Here is a 23,356-nt window from a genome sequence, read left to right as displayed (position 1 = left end):
GCTCACCCCCTACACATAGAGTCCACAGCATAGGTGTCCTGCTTGTTTGTTTCTGAGGAACTTCAGTTTACACAAACAATTACACAGTTTTGTTTTCATCCTTGCTACTCAATGGTTTTTTTTTTTTCCTGATTCAGTTTTCTAGAAAATAGAGAAGAGGCTCATCTATCCGAATTATTGGTTTAAATGGTGAAGTGAATAATCTAGTTAAATTGTTACTAGAGGAAGTTCTATCAAGGTCCTAGAAACATACCTTAGAGCAAATGTTGAGAGGCATTGGCTTAAATATAGATCACTTAAACTAGCCATGGTCATCCCCAAATATCTTGGCAGCATTGAATGCAGTCCTACGTGTTTAGGATGCCTGTTCCTGGTCTCATGCCACCATGTTAAAGTAGACTAACATGGTTTAGGACTGGGTATGTGATCTGCCCTCCTCGCTGGCAGCTGAAGTAGCTTCTTCCCACCATACTCATGCCAGTGGGAGTCCCAGTGCCTCTTAGCTCAACAGATAAGTGACCAACAGTGTACCCTATTGCCCAGGGAATTCTGGGCCAGACCGGAATAAATAGGATACCAACCATAGCACAGAATACCTTGAAATACACTTTTATAAACAAGATGGGAAGTGAGCAATGACAAGAAAGCGCCCAAGATATGCTGATTGGTGGACTGGGAGGCAGAGGCAGTGGTAGCTGCAGGAGGAGCAGCGGAGCCACTGAGGTCTTCAGGGAAGGAGGGGCTCAAGTGCCACATTGTCTGTGCTGGCTGGCTTTGTGTGTCAACTTGATTCAGGCTGGAGTCATCACAGAGAAAGGAGCCTCTCTTGAGGAAATGCCTCCGTGAGATCCAGCTGTAAGGCATTTGCTAATTAGTGATCAAGCAGGGAGGGCCCATTGTGGCTGGTGCCATCCCTGGGCTGGTAGTCCTGGGCTCTATAAGAAAGCAAGCTGAGCAAGCCAGGGAAAGCAAGCCAGTAAGCAGCACCCCTCCATGGCCTCTGCATCAGCTCCTGCTTTCTGACCTGCTTGAGTTCCAGTCCCGACTTCCTTTGGTGATGAACAGAAGTGTGGACGTGTAAGCTGAATAAACCCTTTCCTCCCCAACTTGCTTTTTGGTCATGGTGTTTGTGCAGAAATAGAAACCCCGACTAAGACATCATCCACAGGAGGGGACAAGGTCTCCTATTTGGCAGAAGTGTCAATAAGAAGGGCAATTACATCTGAGATTGGGAAGGTGCTGCTGGCCTTTGGAGACTTTGAAGAGAGGCAGCCAGCCAGCTGGGTGCCGGGAGCTAGAGAGGAAGTTTGGTGGCAAGGTTGGCAGAGACAGGAGGAGGCACAGAAAGTTCAGAACTGTTTTCTTCTCACAAGGAGAAAATTGCTGTTCCGAAGGCAGAGGTATGTGGATTTTTGAAGGGGACAGATTCATTGGAGGCAGGCGACAACTCTAGAGCCCCTGTTAATAAAGGAAAGAACCACAGGATAGTCAGCAGTATTTTAAGACTGTGAAACTGGAATGCTTTTACATTTTGTGTAAATAGATTAAAAATGCAAATCTAATTATCAATTAATAACCCAAGGAAGAAATTGAGGAGAAAAAAGAAAGATTACAAGTTTTTTCAAATTTCTTTCATCTTTTGTTCTCTAGAGAGCATTGTCATATCTTCTCTTAAAAATTTCATGAGACTATCCCTCACCTCAGTGGAATGCTTTGGTATTTTAAGTTTACCCTATGTGCTGACAGTTCTTACCATGGACTTCACTAATATTGTCTGCCCTCCTCAGATACAGGCGTGTTTGCGGTGGTCAACAGCCATTCCTTGTCCCTGCTGGGGAAGCTGACCATCAGTGCTGCCTTTAACATTGTTTACATCTACACTTCTGAGCTGTACCCCACTGTCATCAGGTAAGGGTCTCTTATCGCTGTGCCCCATTCATGCCGTCTGGGCTTTGTTAACTGTGCTTTCGTGGACAGAGATGGTCCTCTCTACCTGTGCATGGGTACATGTCAGTCCTAAGAGCATTTAATCACCAATTGTCCTCGGCACTGTTCTGTGGCTGTGACAACACTTATAAAAGAAAGCATTTACTTGGGGGCTTGCTTACAGTTTCAGAGAGCCGGTTGTTTACGAGGAGTAGTGAGGGCATACTTATATAAGAAAGAACATCTTCAATCCTAATCTCCCTTCATGAGGAAAAGAGCAAACCCAGATTCAGAAGAGGGCTGCAGCCTCAGCCCTGCTTCCTGTACCCTGGGCTGGTCCTCCCTGTGTCAGCCCTTTACCAGTCTCCCTAAAGAGCACTCGAAAGAACCCCTTCTGTTCCCTCAACCAAGCAGCCTATGGATGCCCTCCACCTGTTGATTTGAAGTCTTCCCAGAAGCAGCTTGCTCTGCTGGCGTCTTCTCATCTTGTCTCTGCAACCTTTTCTGTAACTTGGGAGCCACCCCATCCACACAAGGAGGCTTTCCATGCTAACAGTGGGGCTGAGGCAGAAGTGGAGGCCTAGCCTATCTGGAAACAGCGCCATTCTCTGTTCCCTCAGTACCTTTTCTGCTTAAACTGTTCATGTTGTGGGTTACCTCACAATGTGCACGCATCACTTCCTATTTACACACCTGACTTTTAATAGTTAGCTGAGTTAAAAAAATAAAAAAGTCAAAGATTTTGGGTCACAAAGCCTTGGTTGTGGCTCTCATAACTGATGGAAGAACTAAAGTTCACTACTTCCCGTGAGACAGGCTCAGATATTTGTTCTGTCCGCCTTCTGACTAATATGGCTACTGCTATCCTCACGTGACTTTAAATTAATGACGATTGCAGGCCCTAGAGATAGCTCTGTGGTTAAGAGCACTGGCCTCCTTTGCAGGTGACCCAGACTCAATCCCCATCACCCACATGGCAGCTCACAACTGTTTGAAAGTCCAGCCCCAGGGGATCCAACACCTGCTTTCTGACTGCACCGGTCTGTGCCAGGCATGGACATGGTGCACGTATGTACAGTCAAAGCGTTTAGACACATAAAAAGAAATACACCGTTTTAAAGTCAGTTTCTGCTGAGTATGGTGGCCCATATCTTCAGTTCGAAGAGCATGAGGGCAGAGGCAAGAGGATTTGGCACGGTTCAAGACCATCCAGGGCTGACATAGCAAGATCTTGTTCTTAAAATAAAAGTTCCTTTCCTTATCCTCAGGAGTCACATTCAAGTGCTGAGACGCTTCATGTGTCTAGTGCTGTTGCACAGGGTGACGTCATTACAGAACTCCTCGCCTCGTAGAAAGGTCTAATGGGGTCCTTGTCCTTAGGAACTTACTATGTCTGGCTCATTGTGTTCTTTCTACCCAGGATCTTTACATTGTCCCCCTGAGACTGAATGATTGTATTTATTTAACTAATTCTGTTTCTCTCCTGCCTTCCAGAAACGTTGGCCTGGGAGCGTGCTCCATGTTCTCCCGAGTCGGTGGGATCATTGCCCCCTTCATCCCCTCCCTGGTTGGTTTGTACCTCCTGTCTCTGTCCTGGGCCCTCTGCTTCACCACTTGTTTGTGCTTTGTGTAGAGAGAGGCAATGAGTAAGCTCAGCCAAGATGCCGAGCTTGTGCCTGTCTGACGCAGAGCCTTGCCCTCCATCAGGGTGGATGGACTGGGGCATTTACCCCTGGTGCGTCTGACTGTTTGTTCACATGGACCCACTGGAGGGGCTGGTGATACCAGTATTCCCCTTTCCATCAACATTCAGAAGTCAATTAGTGTGTACGATCAATCTTCTATGGTGTGCTGGGTTCCGTGTTAAGTACTTTGCACTGCATGTAACCCTCACCATTGCTGTAAGAGATAGGCGTTGTCACCAGCTCTAAAGATGAGACGTGGTTTAGAAGCAGGTTAAGTATGTGCTCACAAGTGGGGGAAAAAACAGGAAGGAAAAACACACCTAGCAGCACACATGCCCCGTCCTCTTGGGCATTTTTTAAAATTCTATAACCCAAAACAAGGGTGGGGATCAGGGGAAACAAATGACCCCTTTAAAACCCTCCAGGTCTCAAATGCCCAGGTCCTGTGAAAGCCCTAGGGGCCCTTGCAGGTCTCTCCTGGATTTTGTCAGATATGAACGGTAGATCTGAGAGAAAGGGTCCTGCAGGTAGCCCAGGCCCTGTTTATGAAGCTGACAAGCTATTATAGACCCAGCTTTCATAGTAAAGGTTGTTTCTAAAATTGCAGACTGTCTGAACCCTGAGACCACACATGTCTTAATTGATAGACAGTTATGAGATCAGGCATTGGACCTTGAGCTGTCTCAGAGTCAGACATGTGATAACCATGATTGTATCTTCTGAAGGTCAGAATGGCCCTTCGTTATTCAGCGTTCTTGGGTAGGGTCCAGGACATTTCCCCCATGTAAACTAACAAAGACACTGAATCCAGGACATTTCCCCCATGTAAACTAACAAAGACACTGAATCCTAGAATGTTTATAAAAGAGAGGAAAGAGAAGGCTCAATGGCTTAGAACACATCTGTTGTTACAGAGAAGCCAAGTTTGATCCTTGCACCCATGTCAGGCAGCTCATGACCTCCTATAACTTCAGGGACTCCGCCACTGCTGTGGACACCAGCACATCTGTGCACACACACACATACACAGTTAAAATCCTAAAATGTATTTTAGAGTATTATATCACAATGTGCTATTATATAATAAAATATCATTAAGATATTAGTTACACTGTGGGTTTTGACGCTGCCTTTAAGGGCTTTTCTAGAGGACATTGAAAAGAAATACCCTAACCAATAGAGCCAGCCCACGATGGTCGGGAGCCTGTGTATTGAAAGACATCATCAACTTTCTCTGAGAATGCTCTTTGTATCGCTGAAGCAGTTGCTGGTAGCACCATATTCAACTCAAATAGTTTATGAACTCTGTGTGCCATGGGGCTTTTGGGGGGGAAGGGTTCTACTTTTTTAATCTTGGGTCTCTCAATGATGAACATTATAACACATTCGACCACTGCAAAGTTTATTATCAGCAGATAGTCCAGGGTCATCTTCATATGATGAGAATGTGGAGATCAGTGTGGAGCAGACTTTTCCCTCAGGTGGAAGCTGGACTTGAGAGTTCCTGTGACCTCTGCCAGTGTGAGCCTGCCATGCTCACAGAGGGCCATGGCCATGCTTTGTCTCACATGGTTGGTCCAAGGCTTCTCGTCCATATTCTTGTCTAGCCCTTTGGCTCACTTAGACCTATCACTAAATGTCTGAAGAAACATTATGTGACTTCCCTGGATAGCTGTCTTAGAGCAAAGAAAACATGGTGTGTGGTGTTCTTGTGGGAAGGTGCTGACTAGACAGGAAACGTGGCAATTCTTGATCACACGACTGTTGATGTCACCTGCTGAGAAGCTGAATGGTTTGTCTGGTTTTGTTCCACTTCCTGTCTCCACAGAAGGATGTACAGTGGTCTCTGCCCTTCATCGTGTTTGGAGCCACAGGCCTGACCTCAGGCCTCCTGAGCCTGCTATTGCCAGAGACTCTGAACAGCCCTTTGCTGGAGACATTTTCTGATCTTCAAACGTACTCATATAGGAGGTTAGGAGAGGAAGCGCTATCTCTACAGACCTTGGATCCTCCACAGGTATAGAGACACATGCTGTAAACCATCTAGGTGCCCTTGTGTTTGATCCCCAGAACCATGTAAACCTGAGTGTGGTGGGACACCCCTGTAAACCTAACACTAGAGAGGTAGAGACAGGAAGATCGGAAGGTGATCTCAGCTACTTAGAAAACTGGAAGCTAACTTGGTCTGCATGGGTCCCTGTCTCAAAACAACAGCAAAATTGCACTGTGAGTGCCTGGGTGGTAATTCTCATTGAGGCCTGTCATGACCACTTCTACAAGATCTCCTTTGCCATTGCAGCCCCTGGACAAGGCCAGCAGCGAGAGTGAGGAGGAGGAAGAGTTCTATGATGCAGATGAGGAGACCCAGATGATCAAGTGAAGAGCCCGCATTCCTGCCCAGAAGCAGAGCCCCATCATCCTTAGTGCCTCAGCTTCAGCACCAGAGATGTACTCAGCCCACACTGACGCTTTCCAGACAGGAGAGGCAGTGGAGGAGAAATTCCAAAAGGGACAACTTGCTGCGTTGAGGGAATCATTGCTGACTTGTTCAAGACTGGGGCTGAGCTCAGCACCACACCTCTGGCTGCACAGCTCAGACCCACCTTGTAGGACTGGTGCCTCATGCTGCTACCCTTCCTCGGGACCTAAGAGCGGGTGTGTGAAACTGCTCGCACTTTAACTAGGGTTAGCCAGACCTTCCCCGAGATTTCATCTTCCTAGCAAGCATCCCTGTCACTTGCTTCTCCCCCACCAGGAATCTTCTGGTGCAGGCTGATGTGTACAGAGCTCCCAGCTTCCCATCAGCTCGTTGGCTGGTTCCCAGCTCATTGGTTGCTGGTGCAGCTTGTGCCTTTAGTCTGTGGTCATTCACTAATAAAGGGCAGAATTAGCGGAGCATTTATCGTCAGAGGACTGGCTGTGGCAGGGAAGCTCCCTTTGACGCTTGCGTCATGCAATTTTTTTCCCCACTTGGAAGCATTTGGGGAATGTTTTTCTTTGTGAGATTCTAGCATCAGCAATAACTTCAAAATCATGCCCAGTCAACGAGGAAACTTTACAGACTGAGGGTGGCGAGCAAGTGACGCACTAAGCACTTTGTAAATGACTTAAGAGGGGAGAGTCTCTCTCACAGTGTCGCCAGTGTGCAACAAGGGACATGCACAGCACACCAGGGCTGGACTCTGCCCTGCATCAGCCTCTACTGGTTATTTAAAAGACAGGGTGGGGTGTTTTTTGTTGTTTTTTAAGAAAATGGTGGGTTTTCATTGAGTGCTTCCATGGATTTCCAAATGAATCATAACCTGTCTCTCACAAAACTTGAACACTCTCAAATAGCATATAAGCCAGGAGTCCACATGTGAGCGAGCAATCGATCGATCACGTCCCAACCAGGGAAATGGCTGTGTGTTTAGGATTTCTGTGTCTGCTCATCTCTCGGGAGTAGAAAGCACTCTTTGCACAGAGTAGAAAGGTGCTCTGCAGATGCCCCTGGAAACTGTGCAAGCCTGCGTTCTTTGCCTCCAGACGTGTTCCTGGACTCCTCTGTGTTGTCTGGGCTTTTACTCTACCCGTCTGGTCCTCTGTTAAATCATTTTTCCTTTGTGCCCTTGGATATGGGGGATCCGTTTCTACCACTATGAGGAACACTGGCTGGCCGGGATGCAGTGAAGACCCCATAGGTGATCCTGTGTCTAGCTGTCAGAAAGGTTATAGAACTCCCTGCAACATCATATCTGAAAATTCCAGTAAAGGGTGTCCCACACTCCAAAGTACGAAGTCCTGCTGCTCTCCTCTCTGGGAAATGGAGGTCAGCTCTCCTTAGGAGAGGAAGAAAAGGGCTTCCAGAAACTCTTGGTTCTTGTCAAATAAAGTGTTTAAAATAAAGCAGTAAATTTATATATATATATATAAATTTTATATATATAAAATTTTTATTGAACTCTTTATATAATGTAACCTGTAGGAGTATTATTTTTAATATATCCCTACACAAGGTTGTTTCCCACCTCAATGGTTTTTGTTCCCAAATGAAAGACACACACACAGAGCCTTTATATTTTAATATGCTTTAAGGAGCACAATAGCTGGTCAACTGCCTAACCTCCATGCTGTTAGAATCTACCTCCCACCAATAATTCCGAGTTACCACTTACTAATTCCTATGTTCCATCTTGGCTGCCCCTGACCTTTACATGGTAGCTCTGCCTCTCTGGCCCTCACTCTCAGGCAATGCTGCTCTGCTCTTCCTCCTCCTCCTCCTCCAGGTCCCAAGCCCTGGAAACCCCAAACCTCCTCTTTCTTGTCTCCCCAGCTATTAGCTGCTGGCATCTTTATTTACCAATCACAATTAACTGGGGGCAGGTTCCCAGAAGCTACATGCAGCCCCACTTGTGCAAAGAGTTTTGAGGGGATACAATTAACATTGGAATACAAAGAGCTACAATAATCCATTAGAGAAAATTTGGTACTAGAAGTTAGAAAGTGCATCCGTCAGTCTAGCCGCAGAAGAGGCAGGGCCAGGGCTTTTTATTCATTCCCTGCTGCTGCTGAAGTTCCTGCCGCTTCTGGCTAAGAAAGTGAAGTCCAGGTAATTCCCAGCCTAGAGGTAGAAGGACAGTCCACAGGGTGAATTATGTGCCGAGTAATAAGGCCCGGTTGGCTGTCAGCTGCTCTTGTTGGATAAATTATTACATTTTCTTCTCCCTGGGTAGTCCTCTAAGCACAGTTTAATAATTATTCCTCTGCCTTTGTAAAGATGAATTTTATTCCCTATGATGGCTGCTAATGGGTATTGATGGTACAAAGCCACAGAAGTCTTACTTGGTAGGTGGCCTAGTTTGCTTGTATAGCTAGTCTATTAAAAGCATCTTTAAAGACACAGTAAGGATGTCTGAAAAGTCATAAGGTATCGTACTACTAACTTCCTAAAATACCTAAATACATGGAAATCAACGAATAAATAAACACACGGAGTTTAAATAAGAATTTCCCCTTTGAGCTGACAAGAGTCGTAATTAAAAGTCCAACACCAGTCTGAGAATCCCTCCCTTCCCTTGAGTTGTTGGCCAGGGTTGTCCAAGAGACGCACGAAACATTATAGACTATTGCTATTGCCCGTGGTTACCCTCCAGAAGTGTGGGGAGATATATATACATGTGTGTGTGATACATATACATGTAACAATAGAATGAGGTAAAAAATTGGGGGGAGAACATTAAAATTAAGGTTTCTCCCTTAAAAGTGACAAGAATGTTCAAAGCCACCGTGCTTCAGTTTCAGATGCTGTGTCGAAACCACAGCCACAGCATGGCTTCTGGTCTTCAGCGGCTCCAGAGCAAGGGAGATGTTCTTCAATTCTCAGCATGAACACAAAATACAAGAAGAGTAAAGTCTCTGGGGCACTGGCGGGTGACGGTGGCCAGGATAGGCACTGTCCAGTTTAGTGCACAATTTATACTCTCAGTGCATACATGTTCAAGTAACTGTCATGTAAGATTTTGGAACTGAAATTCCACTTTTCAGTAGGACTTCTTCCTACAGGTAGTTGATCATTGGTCCTTAGTTTGCAAAGGTAACAAAGATCAGGGTATTTTATTAACTAAATAAAACCAGGAGTTAGGGAGCTGGAGAGATGGCTCAGTGGTCCTGAGTTCAATTCCCTGCAACCACATGGTGGCTCACAAAAATCTGTAGTGGAATCCCATGCCCTCTTCTGATGTGTCTGAAGACAGCTACAGTGTACTAACATAAAATAAATAAATCTTATAAACAAACAAACAGCCGGGCGTGGTGGCGCACGCTTTTTATCCCAGCACTCGGGAGGCAGAGGCAGGCGGATTTCTGAGTTGGAGGCCAGCCTGGTCTACTGAGTTCCAGGGCAGCCAGGGCTACACAGAGAAACCCTGTCTGGAAAAAAACAAAAAACAAAAACAAACAAAACACAAACAAAAAACCCAAACAAACAGGAATTAAAGCCTGCCCTTTGTGAATTTACTAAAGGATCACAGAATACATGCCTTTTGTTCATATAGAGTACATTAGGAGCACAGTAACAACTTTGATGAGTGAAGAACCTACTAGAAGTCACCAGTGATCTGTGAGATGGATTGTAACAAGTAACAAGTCAGGGACTTAAAAAGAACCCAGGAGAACAGTGTTGCAGAATACAAAGATGGTGCAATTCTGGAAAATTCATGCGTGGGGTACATCAGAGGAGAAAGATTCATGACACTTCAGTGGGCACAGCATTCAATACGCATGCCAAATTAAAGCTACCAACGACTAAGAATACAGGAAACACTAGCAAAATGGCTCAGACTTAAGCTCAGTTTAATGCCTGGGCCCCGTATAACAGAAGTGAAGAACTCATTCCCGTATATTTCCTAGGACTTCCACAAAAGCTTCCTTAGTGAAATAAGAGGTGGTGGTGTAGATATGGTGAGTGGCACACAGCATCTGCATCTCCTGGGACCATAGTCTGCGGACTACTTGATCCTGATCCACAGTTAAAATTGTTATGGATCCTGATCTACAAAGTGAGTTCCAGAACAGCCAGGACTGTTACACAGAGAAATCTTAAAAAAAAAAAAAAAAAAAGCAAAACCAAAAATCAACAACAACAAAAAAGACAAAACTGTTATGGAGCCAATAGGACAGGTCAGTGGGTAAAGATACTTGCAGTGCAAATTCGAGCCTGGTGCCTTAGTTTGGTCCCCAGAGCCCACATAAAAGTGGGAGGAAGGAACTGACTCCACACCTCTTTTTATCTGTCTCCACACATGCATTGTGGTATGCACATGCCCACATACATACATCTTACACACACACACCAGATACACAATATTTCTAAAAATGTATGTATTCATTTGTGCCTGTGTACTTCTGTGTGAGGAGACCAGAAGTTGATGTTGAAAAATTTTCACTATTGCTCTCCACATAATTTTTTGAGACAGTCTCTCATGGAATCTAGAGCTCCTTTCTGGCTAGAATGGCTGGCCAGGTAGGCTCCAAGACCCACTGGCTTCCACTCCTGAGCACTGGGGCTACAAAGGATGCATCCAGCTTTTACATGGATCCTAATTGAGGTCCTCATATTTGCATGGTAGGCTCTTTACACATTGAACCAGTTCCTCAGCCTAAGAAATGCTTTTATATATTCTCTCCCCTTAGAGATATGTAAATATGCGTAAAATATAAAATAAATGTCTATAACTTTCATAAAATATAATTCAAGTTTTGTTTCATTTTTATTGTCATTTGTGACATAAGTAAACTTTATGGGCCATTAATAAGTTGTAACCCTACTTGAAATACACCATTTTCCTTGTATTGCAGAAGCTTTGGGCTAAAAATGTACACTGCCTGGCCTCCCTTGCAGCTATGTTTCTTGAAGCAATTTAGCCTCAGTCTATCAAATGCAGAAATTAAAATATGGAAGTAAGGTAGAGAGCTGCTTTTTATGGCTGTGCTTCATAGCGGTGGACCATTTGATTTCTTTCAAGCAGTATTACTGGGGATGTTGATAGTCAGTGGCAATGATAATTAAAATAACATTTTACATAGGCATGAAATAATGTTGGAATTCACATCAGAAAGTAAGGATTTTTTTAAAAATTAGTTAAGACATTCTTAAAAAAAACAGAAAATAACCAGACTTCTAAGATAACAAAATTAGGAATTGTAATCTTAATCAAAAAAGGTAAGTGGCACCAAAAAAAAAAAAAATTCAGAAAAATGAGTCAGACTACCAAGGATTGAAACTGAAGAAAAAAGAATTTACTGACATCATGATATAAGCATAAAATTGTTCAAACATTTTCTTAGCAAGTCAGGTTGAAATGCAAATTCTATAATCATGGAATATTTTTTTTCCTTCAACTTTTTAGTGTAACATAAGTACTAATTTTGCAGTGACAACATATTTGAATGTACACACAGATAACCCATATCTACACCATACTGATTCACTGAAGAGAAAAGAATGCTGGTGACAATTCTGGGATGATTCACAATACATTAAGTCAGAGTGTGCAGCTATAGAAGACATGCTGTCATAGCTCCTACCAAGTACACATACATGCAAAGAGATGTGTCCAAAGAAGTCCCACTGTTAATTGTACAACAATATATATATATATATATATATATATATATATATATATATATATCTTGTCCATGTATATATACATGGACAATTCAGAGAATGTATATACTCTATATGCACAGGATGGAATAAAAAATGTTTTAATACTGAGGTGGGAAGGTCTCAAGAGTGAGTGGCTCTGGAGGAGAGGAAGGCGGTTTTCTCTAAAGCTGTGGTTTCTGGAAGATCTATCGTGTTCCAGTGATGCCCTACCACCTCTCCAGAAGTATACAAATAGCACAAATTGGAGTGGACAGGTTACTAACTTTTTTAAAGGAAGGAAAATGAAGTGGGGAAATAAAGAGGACCTGGGAGGCATATAAAGTTATCAAAGAATAAAGTTATTTCTTTTTTAAAGAGTGATTGGAGTACTTACTAAATGAAGTTCTCTCCTTCCTGTGCCATATTTTCCAATCAGAAGAATTACTATTATGTTACACAAATACAAAAGTCCTGGGCTTATTTCCACCACATGAAGAGGTGTTCCTTTTCTCCATAAAGAAGTCTACCCATGAGGCCACATGGTGACCTGAATTTCTCCTAAAAAGAGAGCCTTGCATTTGCAGAAACATGTGGACAATTCTAACACTTATAAAGCTTAGAAAAGCTTATGTGTTAGAAATAGTAAGGGAAGATTTATTTAAAAGACCTCTGTCTAGACCATGTAGAATAGTTGGTTGTGAATAAAACTAGCTCTTCAGAATCTCTGCTTCAGAGAATAAAGTGAAGAAATGGAATTAAATGGCTGTGTATGGCATGCAAACATTCACACATACACTCAGCTTAGAGAAGAATTTAATGAAAGAGTTCCCAATGCAAGAGCAGAGGAGTGGGCAGGGCAGTGAGGAGATGCCCTGCAGGACCCGAGGCTCACCTGAGGAAGAAGCATCAGACATGTGCAGATACCTCTACGGACACTCAGGAGTTGGTGTAGCTATCTGTCCCTTCAGAGGGGTCCTTCAGGATGGCCGACACTGTGCTGTTCTTGGTGGGCATATTCATATCAGATTCCCATCGCTTCCTACAGCCACTTTTGTAATTACAGATGCATTTCAGCATGTGTAGATGCTAGCGTGCCCCCACTGTGCAGCAGGCACCAGGCCTGCATATCTGAATGAAAAGGATATCGCCTACACCTGGAGGGCCATCTGCCAAACAACCCCTTCACAAAGTCCTAATACCCTGAGGTTGTCATCAAGGTCTCTAACTCAATACCCTGAGGACAATTCTAGAAGGGGGAAAAATTTAACCAGGGTCACCAAATGCTTTAGAGCCTCACATGCCACCCCTATTTCTTTGAGAACACAAACTATCCAAACAGTGACCCCAAATGGGTTGGCATGTCTATAATATTATGCTTGTTCTGATACAGCACTTAGAACAAAATGTTGATTCTGAAGTTCCCAGGATGGAGAAGTGGCAGGGCAGCAGCGGAGGGAGGGAAGGAAGTTTGCAACAGAGAATCTGGAAAGCATTCCTGCTGACAGACAATCAAGAAGTACTGGCTGCTGTATTCCTTGGCTCTGATGTCATCACTCCCGATCACCGAAGAGCCTTATTCCCCCTCTGTTCTCCTGCCTCCCTCAAGAACTGGCCCCTGTGTAATCATCAGTCTGGCCAAAGAATTCCATCTAATCTTCCCATCTGAAGGCCTTAACCCTAATCACAGCTCAGAAGTATCTCTTGCAATCAAAGTTAAGGCAGCTTCAGGGGACTGGAATGTGAATGACTTGAGCCTATCATCTCTTGAAGTATGTGTCATTAAGACATCAAGCAGAAAGAACCTGTGGATCAACTATTATTGATCTCGTAGCTCAACATATTGTAAATTTAATGGAATGATTAACTGGCCAGAGAAGGCAGACAGAGACCATGAATAGCAGCCATAATCTCTGTGCATTGATCTTCTCTACCTGGTGGCTAAGCCATGGTCCCCACTGAGAGCCAGTGTGGCTCTTGTTTGAAAGAATAAGCTGAGTTGTCCACAACACCTTTGTAACTAACAAGTCTTGATTTCTGAGTTTCATTCGCTGTACTTTTATCATGGTGTGGATGCTGGGGCTTGAACCCAGCACCTCTTGCATGCCAAGCACGCACTCTACCACTGAACTAGCCCCCATACTAGCCCTCAGCCGCTCCACTTGTCTCCTAATGCTCGGCAGTTGCCTTAGCAAGGTCAGTTCTGTGGTTCACTGTTTACTTAGGTTCTCTTAAGGCAGCGTATACTTGTCTATGCTAGTGCTAACTTTGTAACTTAAAAGAACGATGTCTTCATTACTAGCCCATAGGCTCTGTGGAGATGGAGTATGTGTATATATGTTTGCCTACAGTATCTGTATGTGTGATGTGGAGTTATCTGAGAGTGTGGTATGTGTGTGAATGGTATATGTAATATGTATAAGGGGCATGTATAGTGGATATTTGTCTGTAAATGTGTGTTTTGTATATATGTGGTGTGTAGATGGTATAGTATGCGTGTGAATGTGTGTATATAATATATATGCATACGTGTATGTTGTCTATGTGGTTTATGTGTGATATTCAGGAAGTAGGAATGTTGTATGTGTGGTTGTATGTATGGTGCACATGATATGTGTGTATGTGTCTGAGTGTGTGTTTAATTGATCTTCTTTCTGTCCTCAATGCCGCTGCATTGTGAAGGTGTTCTTTGGAGGAATTTTGGATCTAAGCATCAATGTTGTATCATTTGTGTCTCTTTAATAACTCTCTAATAGAAATAGCATGTCAGAGTTTCAGGAATACTGTCAGTTGGGTCAATTTATTCTTTGCAAAATAATTGCAAATATTGTGATATATTTTCCAGGCATCTGAAGATAAATAAATTTTTAAAAATCACCCCTATTAAATCAGTATTTAGATTTCTTCGTTAGTCCTCAAAAGCTGGCTTTTATGGGTTAACCTAAATACAGATAACTTTAGAATAGTCAGAAGAATGAAAACAGCTGGAAGTGTGGCCTGAGAGAACACTTGATAAGCCCTTGTGGTTATTTTTCATCTAGTCACACCTCAAGAAAAAAAAAAAGGCCCCTTAGTAAACGGGCCCCAGAACATCTTTGAGACATCTTTGATTCCTCTGTGCTGCGGAGCTCCACACTGCTGACTCAGCAAGATTTTTGCAGCACCAGTTTCACAGACTCACTTTCACAGGGAAGGAATTTATGATCATTCCAGTCCTGATTATAGGGCAGGGAAGGGTTAGACACAGAGTCAGCTGACCCGGGATGGCAAGGAGGGGCCTTATGCAGCTGCCACCCTAGGGTGAGCCTGAGGGGGGAAAAACTAGAGGGAGGGAGGGAGGTTAGGTCACATGGAATAAGTAGAACAAGCTCAGTACCCCCAGCTGGCTGGCATCCCGTGACGCTGTCATGTGAGCAGTAAGGGGTACAGGGATGATAAACCTTGTCTCCCGTGTTCCAGCCTGCTTCTTGGAGCTGGAAGCTTACTCATGTATGGACATGTATAAATGACCAGAAGACCCAAGTAGCTTCTAGTACCCTCGAGCATCAGGAAGAATCATATTTATTCAGTGATTTCTTGAGCATCTGCCGAATCCCGGGTCTCACTGGAACATGTGCTGCACTGGCAGATGTGTGCTTGGTTTTCCCCTGAACTCATCTTTCTTTGGGCTTTGGTTAGTGAAGAGACCTGGCACAGTACTTTTTCAGAGGGTTCCGACTCCATGCTAGCATGATAAGACCATCCAGGGTTCTGCCATATCGTTCTTAAAATTGTCAGGTGAATGAAAACATGGAAACCGGGGACCTTCCCAGGGTCACAGCCATGGGTGGCAGTGCTGAGTCTAGACCTGTTTGGAGGATGGCAAGGCTCACACAAGTACTTGCTTCTGCCTCCTGGGGAAGAGAGAAAATTCAAGCAGGAGCAATGCTGTTTGAGAGACTGTTAGCAGCATCTCCACATCACGCCTGGCTCTTAGAACAGAAGGCTGCTGAGCAGGGCTAGCATGTAGGACTCAGGTCAGCTAAGGGTTCCCATGTTTTCAGGAAGCATGAGGGTTTATTTTCTCTTAAGTATTAAGTCAGTGGAGGAAGATATTTATATATTCATTTACATGGCCTGTCAGGAGTCTGAGCCTTCGTTAACCGGCCGTGGAGAGTAAGACGTTGCTACAGCAATGGCTGACTTTTGGGCTGTCTCTAGGGGTTGCTCTTATTAATCACTTTGGGGACACTGTTAACCTACATTACATTTGAGTCCATTCAAGTAATGTGAGGACTAAGATTTTGTAGTGGCCTTGGGACAGTCAAAAATCAATGAGACAGGCATCTCAAGGTGTGAGTGAGACTTCCCAGTCTCTGACTTGACTGGGTTTGTGTGCTTAGGACATGGGGAAGACAGCAGAAGGAGCTGACATATTTCAGGAAGGAAAGGAAGACCTCAGTTATCTGAGTCTGGGCAATGGGCTAATAGCAGCAACCTTTGCTTTCTGAGGGGACAATTCGCTTGAGAAATCAGATGTTAGAAATGTTGGCTAGAATTTTGAAGAAATCTATAACTTCTAATGACCCTAGCATGTTTTTAAAAGATTTCTTTATTTATATATATATAAGTACATTGTAACTGTCTTTAGACACCCCAGAAGAGGGCATCAGATCTCATCATAGATGGTTGTGAGCCACCGTGTGGTTGCTGGGAATTGAACTCAGGATCTTCAGAAGAGCAGTCAGTGCTCTTAACCACTGAGTCATTTCTCCAGCCTGACCCCTGCACTTTCATCAAGACTAAACCCCATGCTATGGAGAAGAAATGTAAGGGGGAACATTTGCTCTTAGAAATGTCTCTCCTTTCTCTCCTCAGAACACTTAGTAACCCAGGGCAGACAGTATGGCCTTTCAGAGGCCATCAAAAACTGCTTCACATGGCACAGGGCATCCATTTATTTTGTGGTCAGTATCCGTTTAACCTTGGAACAGTTCAAAATATTTTCTAAAGACACTTTAGTGCCTCCTGAACTCTTAGTAACTGAACCTGTAAAAATAATGTCTCTAGACTGCAGTGGTTCCTCCTTCTCCTCACCTGCAACAGAAAACATTAATAGTCTTTAAGTTGTGAATCTGCTTTGATAATTATAAATATCTCACATAGCAGGGTGTACCATAAGGTGTGTCACTCGGGATCTGTCAACGAGGTTTTTTTTGTTGTTGTTTTTTGTTTTTTCTAAAGGCATTGAACTCAGAGATCTGCCTGCCTCTGCCTCCCAAGTGCTGGGACTAAAGATCGGCACCACCACTGCCCAGTCATGACACATATTTTTTTTTAAAGTGATGGCTTTTGAATATGCTTTTCATTTAGACCAGCATTTCATGCCTACCGTGGCAATTAATGAGGATGCTGAGATGAGAGATCACTTGAATCTAGCAGCTGCAAGCCATCCTCAATAAAATAATATAAAATAGGGTATGGCTCAGTGACAGATTCTGTGCTTAGCTTATGAAAAAGGCCCAAGGGTAAAGCCCCAGCAGTCTTAGAGCTTTGGTGGTTTTTTGTTGTTGTTGTTGTTTTTCTTTTATATATATTTAAAGTGGCCTTTTACTTTGATTAGAGCCACTAGTAATGATTTGCCAACTAATAATGTAACTGAGCAAATGTGACATTTATGAGGTCATTTCCCTTTTCTTTATGGTCCTGGAAAACCTGTCATTTTCTGGGAAGGACTGTCTGTAAAACCACCTGCCCCCTGGGGCGAGCTGACTGCCCCTCCCTTTTTTCTGAAGAATCTTGGGCCTGGCTGCTGCCTCTGATGGGAGGGGTGGAGGGTTACACACATACACACAAAAACACTTCCTCCAGCAAAGGACTACTGACCCGTGAAGGTACGGTGGTAAGTGGGGGATAAGCTGGTACAGCGGGCTCCCTCATGGGCTCTGTGTGTGTGTGTGTGTGTGTGTGTGTGTGTATGTGTATATATATATATATATATATATATATATATATATATATGTGCGTGAGTGCATCTATGTGAGTGAGCATATGTTCAGCAGAGAAGGAGAAGATCAGGCACACTGGCTGAGGCCTGCTCTGCAGAGGAGAAAAAGGTAAAGGTGTTCTCTCTCTCTCTCTCTCTCTCTCTCCCTGTCTCTCTGCTTACAAGTGTGCCTGGGAAGAATGTTGCCCTTGCTCAAATTACAGTAGCCCAAGGGAGCCCTAGGTGACAAAGTGTGTTGCACGCTGTGTGTATCACTTTTAGGGTTGATAGGCAGGCTGCTAGTTCTCACACCCTCTCTCTCTCCTTATAGCTCTCCTATACGCTATTTTCTTTCTGCTTTATATGTCTCTCTGAGCCCTCTCAATGCCACCATCTTGGAATACTGGGTTCTGTGATTTATAATATCTTTTTTTTTTCTTAAAATGATAACTGTTGGTTATTAAAAACATTATGTTGGGGAATACAAGAAAAGCTAACATTAAAAACCCTAATGAGGCGTGGTGTTATAAATGACTAATCCTACCTCTGGAGAGGCTGAGGCAGGCAGGTGGCAAGTTCAAGCCCAGCCTGGGATACTTAAAGAGTTCAAAGCTGTGGCTCTCAGCCTTCCTGATGCTGCGACCCTTTAATACATCTTCTCATGTTGTGGTAACGCTTAGCCATTAAATTATTTTGTTGCTACTTCATAACTGTAACTTTGCTACTGTTGTAAAGCGTAATGCAACAGTTTGATCTGTAGGACATCTGATACATGACCCCTTAGGGTTGTGACCCACAGTTTGAGGACCTATGATTTAAAGCCACCATCTCTCAGCTAAAGGAGAGATCCTGTCCCAGCAAAACAAAGAAAAACTCGGGGCAACCTTACTAGCCAGAGAGAGTCACTCCAAAGCTTCTGTGACGTTTCTCACGAAAACGTTTTAGTAGTAAATTGTCTTTTTCCAAACCATGTTTTTAAAGGCTACAGAGTGTTACTACCTGACGTGTTGTCATTTATTTAGCCAATCTCCAACGGTTACTTACTCAGCTCCTGTCTAGTTTTCGTTCATATAAATGAGGTGCGCAGACAGTCTCCCGCCTATTTTTTTCCTTCTGATAACTTATTGGGTCAGTAGGCAAAATTTAGTAAGTTATAATGAAAACATTTATACAAGATTATACTCCTGTTTGTAATATATGAAGGCAGAATTTTCACAATCTTTTGAACACTTGGAAAATCTCCCGGTCTTTGTCAAATTATCAGTTGTGGTGGGGGTGTCTGTTGGGTGGTTAAGGGGCTGCCTTAATGTTAGGACTTACCTTGCATATGATTGATGCCTAGAAATATGGTCTATTTCTATTTTTTCTTTGAAGATTATTTCTTCAAATTCATGGTTCCTAATTTTGAAGTTTTATGCTTTTTGTTTGTTTCATTTTGCTTTTTGTTTTTTTTTTTGTTTTTTTTTGTTTTTTTTTTTTTTTTTTTTTTTTTTTTTTTTTTTTTTGACACAGGGTCTCTCTGTGTAGCCTTGACTGTCCTGGAACTCACTCTGTAGACCAGACTGGCCTTGAACTCAGAGAGACCTGCCTGCCTCTGCCTCCAGAGTCCTGGGATTAAAGGCTTGTGCCACCCCTCCCTAACTGTTGACGTTTTTAGTTTTTATCAGAAATTTGAGGTACTGACCACGGAAGACCCCCATGCATATGAGCGCATCTCTTTCTCCTAGTTCCAGTTTTATGTTTAACTTCTTGGTTTCATTGGAATTTATTTTGATACATGAAGCAGAGTGACATAATGGTCTAGCCTTACCTAGTTTTGAATGTGCTGAGCATTTTCTTTCCCCCACTTGTTCACTTCTCTCTTAGTCAGGGTTTCTATTCCTGCACAGACATCATGACCAAGAAGCAAGTTGGGGAGTAAAGGGTTTATTCAGCTTACACTTCCACATTGTTGTTCATCACCAAAGGAAGTCAGGACTGGAACTCAGGCAGGTCAGGAAGCAGGAGCTGATGCAGAGGCCATGGAGGGATGTTACTTACTGGCTTGTTTCCCCTGGCTTGCTCATCTTGCTTTCTTATAGAACCCAAGACCACCAGCCCAGGGATGGTACCACCCACAATGGGCCATCCCCACTTGATCACTAATTGAGAAAATGCCTTACAGTTGGATCTCATGGAGGCATTTCCTCACCTGAAGCTCCTTTCTCTGTGATAACTCCAGCCTGTGTCAAGTTAACACACAAAACCAGCCAGTACAACTACTCATTTTGTCTCCACCAATAAAATGAGCCATCCTGGGCTAGAGCTGAGAGCTCAGCAGAATGGCTCACCTAAAGGTAGGTCTTGTGCTTAATCTCAGAAAAGAAAGAGCATCCTAACCTTCAGGCTTTAGGGATCCAGAAGGTTCGAATGCTTCTAGCAGCTTGGGCAGAAGGGTAAGGGAGAAAGGAAATGGACTGTAGGAGAGAGGAGACAGGAGACTTACTTCAACCCTATGGGGACCATTTTGTCTCTCCTACTTTCTAGAGAAAAAAAAATCAGCAAATTTTACAGAATCCTTCCATGTATAAAGTTTGGATATAGCTTGGGCATATTTTCTGTGTTTCTCTGGTGTTTTATTCAGAATACATACATGTTTACATGAATTTTACACTTCCTGAAAGTTTAACAGAACCATGAATAAAAAGAGCGAGCTCAGCATTTTCTGCAGAGACAAAACTAACAGCTGTGCAGTTTATAATGGCTTCCTTTACAGAGGTTCTCACTGCTTTCGAGCTGTTTCCTTAATTGCCTTCTGGGACATCACCTCTTTAGCTCTGGTTTTACGTGGATAGCCAGAAGGTTTTGCAGAGTAGCCCTCCGTAACAGTGTGTGTGTGTGTGTCTCTCTCTCTCTCTCTCTGACCTCTGGGTGCTTATTGTCGGTTTTTCCTTTTTACTTACTTAGATCAGTGAACACATCTGTGAGTGTCTCCGTTGCTGATTTTTCATTATTCTCTTTAATGTCCTCCTTTCCATGATTACTTAGCACACGGTGTTTTTATTGACGTGCAAGTGTAACTTTTTAGACGTCTTAAGGTTGTCTTTGTCATGGTGGGCGCTTGAGAGGATTGTCCCTGTCTTTATTTGGATGGTGTGTCTGTTTCCTGTTCTGTTGAGGACTGAGAAGTGTTGGGACCACTGTGTTTCTGCCATCACCCTTTGAGCCTCTAACAATCTGCCCCCTCGGGTGATGATACACCACGTTAGTAATGGCTCATATACATTCTCACTTGAATCTTACATTTCTGTTGTTCCTACAGACAGCAGAAGATCTTGGCAACTGAAGGAGTCAGAAGTTCAGCCACTGAGATTTAGTGTGTTGATCAGGGTTTGGGTCTCTGGCCTCCTTGAACCTTACTGTTTTCATTGAGGATTTGGGTCTGGTTGTCTGGACAGGGTCTCAGTTTGGCTGGTGACTTTGAAAGCATCCAGGATGCAGGCAGTTCTGACTTCATCTTTTCCTGCTTGTGCAGAGCCTTTAGTCATCAGAATTGAGAACTTGGGGCCTCCTTGGATCTCTTCAGCCTTGGGCACTGGTTTGGCTCACACAGGCATGGACTTTTAGGTTCAGAGATAGGTAGATGCTTACTAAAGACTCTGTGGGTGTCCCATTCCCTGACCTTTCTTCTTAAGCTCTTTACTAATGTGTCATTTGTCTTATTGTCCATTTGTTTGGGCAGTTATGAAACTAAATGATTGCTTGTGTTTAGAAATCCCCTCAAGGAAAAGGTTTTAGGAAGGGGCCACCAAACCACTGCAAGGATATGACACTTTTTTAAAAAAAATATTTTTTGAGAATTTCACTCAGAGTACCCTTCCCCCTCTCCCCTAATGCCTCCTCCATGTTTCCCCAAACCATCTCCAACTCATGACCTCATCTTTAAGTGTGTGTGTGTGTGTGTGTGTGTACATACAGCCTGCTGAGTCTATTTAGTGTTGTTCATATGCATGTGTTTAGGGCTGACCCCTGGGGATAGCGTAATGGATCCAAGGGCTTGACCATAGAGAAGACTGAGTTGGCTTCTTTCAGCAGGCATTGGTTGCCTGCAGCTCTTTGCTAGGGGTAGAGCCTTGCGAGATTTCCCCATCCACCATGGTGGTCCAGTTGGTGTTGTCATGCTGGTCTCATTTAGGTGACCATAGTGTTGAGATTTCGTGCTTGCAGCTTCTCTGTCATGCCCCGAAGACACTTATCTCACAGCGGTCATTCAGGTCTTCCTGCTCTTGCAATTTTTCTACACCCCCTTCTGCACTGTTCCCTGCGCCTCAAGCATAGGGATTATGTTGTAGATGCCAGCACATCCCATAAGCAACTGTTCTCTGCATTTTTTGCCCAGTTGTGGATTTCTGTGCTGGTGTTTATCTACTGAGGAAACAAGCTGTAAGCTACATTAGGCAAGGCCAGCGCGTGAGCTGCATCCAGGCCTAGGCCCATGGAGATGGTGTGGACAGGCTTGATCTGGAGGAACTCACCAGGCAAGACTGGTGCAGGGGCTGAGTGGCAGGAACCAGGCCTGGGAACATGGAAATGTGGCAACAGATGAGGTCTGGTCCTGGAAGTGTAGGAAGGTTGCAGCAGGTAAGGTCCCGGCAGATGACAGGACCTCAAGTCCCCTTTGACTCCCCTGGGGCCTGCCAAAACACTGTGTAATTGTTTGTTTGTTTGTTTGTTTGTGGTTTGTTTTGTTTATCAAGAGTCTCTGTTATTAAGTCACAATGCTACAACAGAGTTGAATACTGAAATATAAATGGAATTAATGAATAAACAAGAAACATCAAAACACACAGAGCTCATTTTCTTTACTCAGGAAATAATCCCCCAGGTTGACAGGTCTTTAATTTCTCAGGGCTAGGGATGTAGCTCAGTGGTAGAGCACTTGCCTAGCATGTGTGAGGTCCTGAATTCTATCCCCAGCACTAAGAATGATAAAATTAAATTAAATCGAATTTTAAAAAAAGAAGAAGAAAAACATCTTTAATCTCCTATTTAAAAAAAAAAAAACATTCTGTCAAGGTTTACCTGTTCTCTCACTATATTTTTATAGTGTGATTTTCATTTTTACCTTTGTGAGATATTCCTATTGATGTATGCTCACTGTACATGGTGGTAGGTTGGATAAGGACATTTCTATACAGACATATTCTGTACTTTGAGCATAGTCCCCCATACCCACATCACCCCCTCATCAGTCCCATGTTCTCCTAGACAGCTTTGCATCCATGTCACACCATGTGTCTGCATGTAATTTGATGTATCCATATGACATAAAACCCAGGAAACACGAATGAAAGGAAACAGCTGATGTCTGTCTGAGTCTGGGGGGTCTTGAGGGTCTTGAGGGTCTCTGTCTATCCCGAGTGATGCCCTGACTCCATTGGCTTTTGTTTTTCCGCCTGCTTTTCTCTGGAACATCCTTCCCTTCGAAACTGTCTCATCAGTCTTCCTGCCATTCACGATTTGATGTAAATCCTTCTTCCGTGACTTCCTAGCTAACAGTAGCCCAGCGCGTATGTATTTGACTTACATTTCGCTGCCATCCGCCTTGCAGTTGAGTGACTCTGCCTTGACTAGACGCTTCCTGCTTCCTATATTGACAACTCTGCTGTGAAGCACCAA

General features: G+C 43.6%; 1 protein-coding gene across 2 annotated transcripts in view; it reads left to right on the top strand.

Annotated features, from left to right (window-relative positions):
* The window catches only part of Slc22a15 (solute carrier family 22 member 15), a 60,143-nt gene extending 52,713 nt beyond the window's left edge, over nt 1–7,430 (top strand). The window contains exons 9-12 of one of the 2 annotated variants that reach the window (XM_029475587.1): nt 1,788–1,908; nt 3,421–3,493; nt 5,443–5,628; nt 5,911–7,430. In XM_029475587.1, coding sequence (XP_029331447.1) covers nt 1,788–1,908; nt 3,421–3,493; nt 5,443–5,628; nt 5,911–5,991 — 461 coding nt within the window. In that variant the 3' untranslated portion in view covers nt 5,992–7,430. Of the gene's footprint in view, nt 1–1,787; nt 1,909–3,420; nt 3,494–5,439; nt 5,629–5,910 lie in introns of both variants that reach the window. The other variant, XM_021157961.2, reaches the window with a different exon arrangement.
* Nucleotides 7,431–23,356: the final 15,926 nt, after the last annotated feature.

Source organism: Mus caroli, chromosome 3 (genome assembly GCF_900094665.2).
Source record: "Mus caroli chromosome 3, CAROLI_EIJ_v1.1, whole genome shotgun sequence".
Classification (NCBI taxonomy): Eukaryota; Metazoa; Chordata; class Mammalia; order Rodentia; family Muridae; genus Mus; species Mus caroli.
The sequence above is the reverse complement of the archived record's forward strand: the minus strand, read 5'-3'. Positions and strand labels throughout refer to the sequence as shown.